Source organism: Copadichromis virginalis, linkage group LG13 (assembly GCF_057382275.1).
Source record: "Copadichromis virginalis isolate Kocher_CV1m ecotype Utaka linkage group LG13, C_Virginalis_male_GT1.1, whole genome shotgun sequence".
In the NCBI taxonomy this organism is placed as follows: Eukaryota; Metazoa; Chordata; class Actinopteri; order Cichliformes; family Cichlidae; genus Copadichromis; species Copadichromis virginalis.
In genome coordinates this window covers 6,715,127-6,725,563 of record NC_140630.1, presented here as the reverse complement: position 1 = coordinate 6,725,563, position 10,437 = coordinate 6,715,127, and the positions used below count along the sequence as shown (strand labels likewise).

Here is a 10,437-nt window from a genome sequence, read left to right as displayed (position 1 = left end):
TTCTCTCTCACAGTCTCCTGTTTGCCTTTCTTCTCCCGTTGACATAATTGCTTCAGTGTTTCAAACAGTGCTGCACACTAAAGTAATATGGGGCGCCGTTTGTAAACTGAAACATGCCGAAATTAACAGCAACATTTTTCCACATTTAGCTCTAAATCTTACAAAAACATGTTTTTTCGAGTCATTTTTTACAACATTTAGTATAATATTTGTAACTTTTCATATTTAAAACAGGATTTTAAATGTTAAATCTAAATGCTAAATGTTAAATGTAAATATTATATTTAAATGTAAATGTTAAATGTAAATATTATATTTAAATGTAAATGTTAAATGTAAATATTATATATAAATCTAAATGTTAAATCTAAATGTTATATATAAATCTAAATGTTAAATGTTAAATCTAAATGTTATATATAAATCTAAATGTTAAATCTAAATGTTATATATAAATCTAAATGTTAAATGTTAAATCTAAATATTATATATAAATCTAAATGTTAAATGTTAAATCTAAATGTTATATATAAATCTAAATGTTAAATGTTAAATCTAAATGTTATATATAAATCTAAATGTTAAATCTAAATGTTATATATAAATCTAAATGTTAAATGTTAAATCTAAATATTATATATAAATCTAAATGTTAAATGTTAAATCTAAATGTTATATATAAATCTAAATGTTAAATGTTAAATCTAAATGTTACGGGAAACTAAATATTTAGCTAATATGCAAATTTATTGTACGGGTCAACGGAAATACCAAAATAAAAGCTTCAAGAAAACCTCCCGCGCTAGTGTGCCGGTCGCGGTCAGGTTCTGTGTTTGCGCTCCTCTTACGGTCACTTTTGACTGCCATGAGCTGCTTCGACTATTCCCTACCAGCATGTCCAGCGATTTAGCTGAAAACATTGGAAGAGCCGTTTTGTCGGCCATCCAACGATTCAGCGGTAATGCACCCTCGACCTCACAAACGCCGCAGCACTTGGTAAGTTTATTGTATAGCATTTTGGACGGGTTGATAGCAGTGTTAGCAAAACTAGCAAAGCTAAATTACTTAGCTAGTCCTCAATTATTTCATTTGGTAGGCAGCAGACAGAGATCGAACATCATACAACTCTATTTATTTATTTGGTAGGTAGGTAACAGTCGTTCTTGATGTAAATGTTTCCTTAGGAATCCAGCAATGCACCTGGACCAAGTAGACCTGCCGTCTCCACTGGGATACCATACTGCTCGGTAGGCCTTCTTACACATATCATTTAGCTGACTAATTTCTGTTTTTTCTTTGGTGTAATATGTCACCTTAAATTAAATCCTGTCAAAGTAATGATTCTGATTCTACATACATTTCATCTTCTTAGGGGTCCATCACTAGCAGTGTCACATCACCACCAACAACATTCACAAGTTTTACGTCATATTTTATTACTGTTTTTGCTCTGAAGTGTCTTTTGATTGCTCACTTTCATATTTTAAAACTATTGATAAAATATTACTCTAGCTAATCTGTCACAGTACAATTGCCTCAAATTACCCATCTTTTGTTATAGAATTGTGCTCATTGAGATTTTCTGTGCCGTGTTCTAGGATGGTTACCAAGGAAGGCTTCAGATTTCCAAAGAGGAATTGGAAAATGTTCTTTCCCTGAAAACATCTTTTACTGAAGCTGCATCTATCCTTTCCATCTCCAGGCCCACTCTGTATAAGTTACTGCAAGACTATAATATCTCAGAGTCAAAATTCAATGTAATCAGTGACCATGAGTTAGATCAGATAGTGTCCCAAATAAAAACTGAACATCCAAATGTTGGAGAAGTGATGCTGATGGGTCATCTGCGTTCCAAAAACATAGTGGTTCAAAGATGGCGCGTAAGAAAGTCACTGCGGAGGGTGGACTCGGCTGGTGTTCTATCCAGGAGAAGAACTGCAGTTGCTCGGCGAGTATATTCTGTGCCTCGTCCAAATTTCATATGGCACATAGATGGAAATCACAAACTGATTCGTTGGAAGTTTGTTGTTCATGGTGCAATAGATGGATACAGCAGGATGTTGATGTTTCTTCAGTGCTCCAGCAATAATCGAGCTGAGACTGTGAAAGCCCTCTTTACTGCAGCTGTTGGACAATTTGGCAGACCCCTGCATATCAGGACTGATCACGGAGGAGAGAATGCTCAGATTTGGGAGGACATGCGAGCAAGCAGGGGTGAAAGCTCTGTCTTAATGGGAAGTTCTGTGCACAACCAGAGGATTGAGCGTTTCAACCGAGACTTAAACAACAACTGTAGCCGCATTTATGCACCTATATTTTATGAATTGGAATCACTTGGTATCCTAGACTTAGAAAATGCAACAGACCTATTTTGCCTTCATTATGTGTTTCTACCACGAATCAACCGCACTTTGAAGGAATTCAAAGCTGGATATAACAATCACTCTGTTTCCACTGAAGGTAATAGAACTCCCATCCAGCTTTTTGCCTGCGGAACTCATGTGTCTCATCGTCACAACCCAGAACTTTCTACAGCAGAGGTCTCCATACCCTCCTTGTCAAACTCTGAAAGTAGGTTTGTCCCATTAAATGACAGCGATTTACAAGAGCTATATACAAGCATTCACCCTTTTGAAGAAGACAACAATAATGGTAAAACATTGTTTCAACGAACACAGCAGTATATTTTTAACAAACTTGTAAATGTGTGACCTCAACCACAGGATACCAGTGATGTTCTAAAGAGTGATGACACTTAATATTCTTAAATGCTGTACAGCAAATGCAGTTTTTGTACTACTGCAGAAGCCCCTCCCCTCTAGCAGTGATGCCTCCTGCCACATAAGGACTCAGAGTTAATGACTGACAGTGACTCATAGGCTATTCAGAAGGCTACAACCACTTTTAGTTTATGGGTAAAACCAGTTATTCAGATTGAAGTAAAGATCAAATTCACACTGTAATACAGTATAACAGTGAAAATTATCAACACGGAACAGTCAGTCTTTAAATCAATTCACAAGATTATCTACAGTATTGTTTTAATCATTGTAAAGTTGCAATAGTCTTAATAAATGTTGCTGTTAGATGTCTAAGTAATCCTGGCTTGTTCTACAAAGCATGTTTAGTATACTCTGTGCATAAACTGTTTTGAAATCTCCTTGTTTAAAAAAAGAAAAAGCTTAATAAAATTATTGTATTACACCAGTGACTTTATTGATTTGTCGTTGAAAATACAGAGTTAGCATTTTTATAAATCTATTGAAGCTTTGAAAATTATTACATTTCAACATTAAATGCAGTCAGAATTTATTTCAACTATCTTGTATGAAGCAAAGTTACTTGAAACTACAATTAATGAACAGGATTAGAGTTAACAAACCCACCATTTTAATTTCACTTTTTTTGGAACATGTTTGATGGTGCTGAATAAAGCTCCATTCATGAGTGCTACTAAGAAGCAGTAATGAAAAGCATCATCATCAGCCATTGTTGTTTCATTCACAAAAAGCTGAAGCTCATTTGCACATGTGTGTGCAATCGGGAGATGTTTGCTTTCATCGTGAATGAATGTTATTTTAGGAGCTGGTTGAAAACCTATGGCTGGAACCTTGCTGCTCCCGGTGGCAAAAGCCAAGATGTGACCAGGCCTCAAAGCCTTCACAAATGCCTCTTCATCCTTGGTAAGAGTCCTTTCTCCAAGTGAGTCTCTCAGCTCTTCATCTAAAAACAAAGAAAAACCACCGTTAACCTGGGGACACTAAAATAGTTAAAGCTTGAGCTAACAACTAAATGATGGCTAATGTTTTTATAAAAAATGCAGAGGTTCTGTCTTTGCCTTGCTTGTCAGTTGTAAGCTATCATACATCTTTATTCCTGTTTTGTGTGCGCGCATGTGACATAAAAAGACAAAGTTTTACTTTAGTGTCCCGAATTGTTTCATGGCCAGACTACATTATGTGAATTTCTGCTTACTTTCGACACACTGGAGAAATTCCCGAAATTTGACCACCATCAGCTCCTCTCTAACTCTTCTGTTGCTCCCAAGGACAGAATAGCTTGGCCTGAGAACCCCAGCAATTAAACTGGCTGTCAGATCTTTGTCCTCCCCCGATAGGTCAAGCAGAACACGCAAACTGGGGTTCTCTCTCAGGAGTGATAAAATCTAGACAGAAAAGTTTAAATAATGGTTAAATTCCAGTTTTAAATATAAAAAGTAGCTCACTCTAAATGATTATAAAATAATGACCAATTGATACAGAAAAAATATAACTCTCACTCCATAGTAGGACAAGCCATCAGTTAGTTGATCGAAACAGCTTTGCCGTTGCAGAACTGCAAGGTATAGAGCTGCATTTTTCACAAACAGATCTTTATTGGCCATGGTGACTGTGAGTGGAAGACCTTCAACTTGATATCGCCATGAGTCGCAGCAGCTGACTGCTTCCTCCAAATCATGTTGAGTTGTTGCATTTACAACCTAAATATTTAAGAAAAACACTTTAAATGTTTGTTTTTTACCAGTGTACACAAATACTGCAGATGGTTCATTTTAATTGGACTCGAAACGTTTTTGTTTTGGTTTATTTGGCTGTATTTCACCAATATTTTTTTTTTTTAACAAAAAGGAAACAAATTGAAAATATAATACATGGAATTGCCTCTAATAACCAAAAGTGTATTTATTATATATTATAAAAGAAGACCAGAAGACTTGTGAATATAGGAAATATTACAATATTCTTGTTATAATATTGCAATTCACCTTTTTCAGATTCTCTCTTAACTCAGGGTCACCTATATCATCCGGTGTTAGGTGTACTTGAAGAATGTCTCCTGACACAATGTAGTCTACTACATGTGGAGAGAGAAAGGCAGGTGCTTCTCCACCTTGCACTATTATCGTGGACAACATCCTGCCAATGGTTCGATATACTCCATTTTGCAAGTGTAGGATGTTAAATTTCAGTGTGCATCCATTTGGTGTAGCTGAAAAATAACACACAAAAAAGTATATTCTGTACAGACCCCAAACTGATATCTTGAGATTGACAGACAAAAATGTATTACTTTTTTTTTTTTTTACTGTTTCAGACACACAGAACATAACAGATTTATTATCTGTAGTCATTTATTAACTTGTTAATGTTCTGTCAAACAATGTTCAGATCAGGTGGTTGTTGCGTTTGTAACATTATAAAAACGAGTGTCGTCAACAAGCCTTTAGGCCTTGAGTAAGTAAGTAAGTTAGTTAGTTTGACTGTGAAATCCTATTACCTTCAAAAGCACCACTGTCCTGAAAGATGGCCTTCACCAGTAAACGGAAAAACTCCCGCCTTGGCCCCCCAAGGTCAGCAGCATCTTCCTCTGTATCATGTTCATCGCTTGCAAATGTGACATAAAGCATCTCACAGCTTTCTGCAAACTTGGGTCTCTTGAACTGACGCAAAGCAGTCGACCACACATTGGCTCGACTGATATGGAGTTGTCTTGTTCCTGGTGTAATGACTTTCTCACTATGAGCTCTAAGAAGACCTTCAATTTCTTCTTTGCTGAGCTTCTTAAAAGACCTATATAAAAAAGGGACAATGACAAACAGATCTTGGGGAAAAATGGAAATTTGCTGTACATTTGACTCAAGTGCACATTGTTACAACATATAATTATGTTGTGATAGTCCATATTAAATTAGTCAGAAATGAGCAATTACCTTTGTAATTGTGTAACTGCAAAAAAATGATGCAAGTAAAGATGCAAATAAAATATTCAATTATCAAAGGTTACTTTCAAATCTTACCTTGAAATATGAACTTCACTCTGTCTATCAGACTCTTCTAGGAGGCTACGCTGAATTGCCTCTTCAAGAGCTTCATCTTCCTCCAGAAAAATAGGGCTAAGTAGATAAGAGATATTAGAAATCATAAAACATGTCAGCCTTGAAGAATTTCTCACACTACATCATTAAAAAAAAAATAATAATAATTAAATGTAAATCCTAAAGTTGCAGTCATTCAGCAAAAAAAACCCAAACATGCAAATTGGAAACTTGCATCAAAACAATATCCTAAACAACATCTAAAATGAAGGATTTCTTTAACCCCTAGACAACAGCTTACACAAATTCTGCCACATTATATGGAAACATCTGCTGTCCCTCTGCCTGTCCCTCATTTTCACTCTCTTGAATGCAGCTCTCTGTTTCCTGATGCTTGGCCTCACTTTCACCTGGTGTTGTAGACAACGCATGATGCACTGAACAAAGGAAAGAAGGTCAGCATGACTTGCTTCATAATGTTAACAGCCTTTATATATCCTTATATTAGTTTAAGTGAAAGTTGGGCACATATTCCTCCTTGGCTGTAATCACCTGTGATAATTCGTAAACATTAAAATGGTAAATGGCCTGTATTTGTATAGCACTTTTACTAGTCCCCCCTAAGGACCCCAAAGCGCTTTACACACCCAGTCATCCACCCATTCACACACTGGTGAAGGCAAGCTACAGTTGTAGCCACAGCTGCCCTGGGGCAGACTGACAGAGGCGAGGCTGCCATATCGCGCCATCGGCCCTTCTGGCCAACACCAGTAGGCGGTAGGTGAAGTGTCTTGCCCAAGGACACAACGACCGAGACTGTCCGAGCCGGGGCTCGAACCGGCAACCTTCCGATTACAAGGCAAACTCCCAACTCTTGAGCCACGATCGCCCCAATCGGACAAATTAACGATGCTCTCATCAAACAAACCCCCCAGGAATTATTACGCACTGCAGTAACAAAATCTAACTGGTCATCGAGCTTAGAACCTCACTAGGTTTTCATTCACATCACATACCTCGTCTTCTCCGGCAGACTGGACTTTCAAAGTCACTATCAGACAGCTCTTCTGGTTCCTCCTGAGGGAAAAGAAAGCATGTTCTACATAAAATCAAATACAGTTGCACCAAATCACTGGTAACACAGAGGCACATGGCTGCACTAAAAACTGTTTACACCTGCTGAAACTGCAATATTAATTAATACAATTAATAAAATTATGTTAAGGGAACAGACTCACTTTTTAGACAATAAATATTTCTGCACTGCAATATAAAATGTTTACCTGTGCAGGTTTTTGTATCCCTGCCATTATATAGAGGCAGGTGGTGGAACAAATCGAGCCAACTTCTTGGCCACCCCAAAGAAAACTGCTAGAAACATTTGGTTTCATTAGTCGTTTACATCCTCTAATTGTACTCAAATACTCAAAAGGGAATGTCTGGCCAGTTGACAGTGCAAATGTTCTTCTGAAGATTGCTGCTATTTCTTCTCTAAGTTGTGCTTCAGACCAGTCAGATGTAAAGGAGATCTTCCCAATAAGGCCATCTTGTGCTAGTTTTGCTCGTGAATCTCCTCTCGGTATGAGAAACGTTGATGCTGAAGACAAGGGCAAGCACACAACATCTTTTGTATAGTGTTTGCAGGTCTTGTTTTTTCTCACAAAATGTGAGCGCGTAGCATGAGCTTGAGGAACTGATGGAAGAGGAACCTGAAATGAATTCAAACACAGATAGACACCTATGCATTACAATACATCCGTAAGGTTTCTATTATCTGTTCATTAAAAACAAACTGTAGACTCAGACCATCTTACTATTGTCTACCCATTACACAGAAAACTGAACCTTTTGTATCTTGTAGATTAGCATTTGGTGATTGTTGGTCAAGTTGGTGATTCAGTTCCCAGGTGCTCTAATCTAGAGCTCCCAATGAGTTTATCCGACTATGACTGTGTGCGAATGTTGGACAGAAAAAGTGCTTGTATTAATCTGTGCATGTGAATGGGTAAATGAGATCTGTTGTATAAAGTGCTTTGAGCACTCAATTAGAGTAGCAAAGGCCTGCAATTAGGTCAGTGTGTATTTGGACCCTAACAAGTTTTATTTTGTTGCCCGTTTACTGAAACATATTCCAATCAAAATTATATCATGGACATGATGTGCAGACTAAGCTTTAATTTAGGGTATCCATATTAAAATGATGATGTCATTACCAATTAAGCAGATAAAAGGCCTGGAATTGATTTGAGACGTAGTGTTTGCATTTTGAAAATTTTACTGTGAACAGACAACATGCGGTCAAAGAGAACATAACAGAAAAAAGAAAATTAAGAAATTAATACAGCCACTACAGTGACCATCAAAACGATGAAAAATATTGACGTAAAATTTATTTTGCGACACCACAGAACAAATGATAGCGTATAATATGAAATGATAGATGTTTTCATATCGTCATATCGAACAGCCCTAATACAGAGGGTTCACTGCAAGGTGCAAGCCACTCATAAGCCTCAAGAATAGAAAGGCTAGAATGGACTTAACAAAAAAAAAAAAAAAAAAAAAACATCTAGTAAAAGCCAGCTAAATTTTGGAAAAACATTCTTTGGACAGATAAAACCAAGATCAACCTCTACCAGAATGATGGCAAGAAAAAAGTATGGAGAAGGGTGGAACGACTCATGATCCAAAGCATACCACATCATCTGTAAAACATGGCAGAGGCAGTGTGATGGTTTGGGCGTGCATGGCTGCCAGTGGCACTGGTAGTGTTTACTGAATATGTGACACAGGACTGAAGCAGCTGAATGTGTTCAGAGACATACTTGTCTGCTTAAGTCCAGCTAAAAGTAGTCACATTGATTGGGCAGCATTTAATAATAAAGATGGAAGATGACCCAAAACATACAGTCCAAGCACCCCATGACTTTAATAAAGTAAAGAAATAGAATATTCTTGAATGGCCAAGTCAGTCACTGGATTTTAACCCAATTGAGCATACATTTCAGTTGTTGAAGACTAAATTTAGGACAGAAAGGCCCACAAACAAACAGCAACTGAAAGCCAATGCAGTAAAGGCCTGGCAGAGCCTTAGTAAGGAGGAATGCCAGCATCTGGTGGTGTCCATGACTTCAAGACTTCAGGCTGTCATTGCCAACAAAGGGTTTTGAATAAAGTAATAGAAATTATCATTTTATTTTCAGTTATTTAATTTGTCTAATTACTTTAGAGCCTCTGAAATGATAGGATTGTGTTTACAAATTAATTTTTCCCTCTCACATTTTTATGCATTCATTTAGTCCAACCCACTGAATTAAAACTTAAAGTCTGCACTTCAACTGCATTGGAGTAGTTTCATTTTTAATTCATTCTGGTAATTTACAGAAGCAACATTAGAAAATGTGTCTGTATCCAACTACTTATGAACCTGACTGTATATCAAAACCAGTCAGCTAAGATAAGATAACATACCTTTATTAGTCCCACAAGGGGAAATTTCATGATAAATGAATTAAATGATATGTGTAAGAAGGCCTACCGAGCAGTATGGTATCCCAGTGGAGACGGCAGGTCTACTTGGTCCAGGTGCATTGCTGGATTCCTAAGGAAACATTTACATCAAGAACGACTGTTACCTACCTACCAAATAAATAAATAGAGTTGTATGATGTTCGATCTCTGTCTGCTGCCTACCAAATGAAATAATTGAGGACTAGCTAAGTAATTTAGCTTTGCTAACACTGCTATCAACCCGTCCAAAATGCTATACAATAAACTTACCAAGTGCTGCGGCGTTTGTGAGGTCGAGGGTGCATTACCGCTGAATCGTTGGATGGCCGACAAAACGGCTCTTCCAATGTTTTCAGCTAAATCGCTGGACATGCTGGTAGGGAATAGTCGAAGCAGCTCATGGCAGTCAAAAGTGACCGTAAGAGGAGCGCAAGCACAGAACCTGACCGCGACCGGCACACTTTAGCGCGGGAGGTTTTCTTGAAGCTTTTATTTTGGTATTTCCGTTGACCCGTACAATAAATTTGCATATTAGCTAAATATTTAGTTTCCCGTAACATTTAGATTTAACATTTAACATTTAGATTTATATATAACATTTAGATTTAACATTTAACATTTAGATTTATATATAACATTTAGATTTAACATTTAACATTTAGATTTATATATAACATTTAGATTTAACATTTAACATTTAGATTTATATATAATATTTAGATTTAACATTTAACATTTAGATTTATATATAACATTTAGATTTAACATTTAACATTTAGATTTATATATAACATTTAGATTTAACATTTAGATTTATATATAACATTTAGATTTAACATTTAACATTTAGATTTATATATAATATTTAGATTTAACATTTAACATTTAGATTTATATATAACATTTAGATTTAACATTTAACATTTAGATTTATATATAATATTTACATTTAACATTTACATTTAAATATAATATTTACATTTAACATTTAACATTTACATTTAAATATAATATTTACATTTAACATTTAGCATTTAGATTTAACATTTAACATTTAGATTTAACATTTAGCATTTAGATTTAACATTTAAAATCCTGTTTTAAATATGAAA

At 36.0% G+C, this 10,437-nt stretch overlaps 2 protein-coding genes across 2 annotated transcripts; one reads left to right on the top strand and one right to left on the bottom strand.

Moving 5' to 3' along the window:
• Window positions 1-811: 811 nt before the first annotated feature.
• On the top strand, window positions 812-3,204 carry LOC146695152 (uncharacterized). Its single transcript, XM_085477061.1, has 3 exons — window positions 812-996; window positions 1,185-1,247; window positions 1,599-3,204. Exons 1-3 carry the CDS (start codon window positions 895-897, stop codon window positions 2,709-2,711), a joined length of 1,278 nt encoding a protein of 425 aa, XP_085333187.1. The 5' UTR covers window positions 812-894; the 3' UTR covers window positions 2,712-3,204.
• Window positions 3,191-9,775, bottom strand: LOC146695151 (uncharacterized). Its single transcript, XM_085477060.1, has 11 exons — window positions 9,596-9,775; window positions 9,354-9,416; window positions 7,099-7,524; window positions 6,832-6,892; window positions 6,117-6,252; window positions 5,798-5,893; window positions 5,278-5,570; window positions 4,766-4,989; window positions 4,280-4,480; window positions 3,976-4,165; window positions 3,191-3,723 (listed from the first exon to the last, which is right to left on the bottom strand). Exons 1-11 carry the CDS (start codon window positions 9,695-9,697, stop codon window positions 3,374-3,376), a joined length of 2,142 nt encoding a protein of 713 aa, XP_085333186.1. The 5' UTR covers window positions 9,698-9,775; the 3' UTR covers window positions 3,191-3,373.
• Window positions 9,776-10,437: the final 662 nt, after the last annotated feature.

Coding starts and splice junctions, on each gene's coding strand:
- LOC146695152 (XM_085477061.1), top strand. CDS start 895: ATGTCCAGCGATTTAGCTGAAAACATTGGAAGAGCCGTTTTGTCGGCC. Junction 997..1,184: donor CACAAACGCCGCAGCACTTG/GTAAGTTTATTG, acceptor ATGTTTCCTTAG/GAATCCAGCAATGCACCTGG. Junction 1,248..1,598: donor CTGGGATACCATACTGCTCG/GTAGGCCTTCTT, acceptor GCCGTGTTCTAG/GATGGTTACCAAGGAAGGCT.
- LOC146695151 (XM_085477060.1), bottom strand. CDS start 9,697: ATGTCCAGCGATTTAGCTGAAAACATTGGAAGAGCCGTTTTGTCGGCC. Junction 7,525..9,353: donor CTGGGATACCATACTGCTCG/GTAGGCCTTCTT, acceptor AATTCATTTCAG/GTTCCTCTTCCATCAGTTCC. Junction 5,894..6,116: donor TATAATGTGGCAGAATTTGT/GTAAGCTGTTGT, acceptor TTATCTACTTAG/CCCTATTTTTCTGGAGGAAG.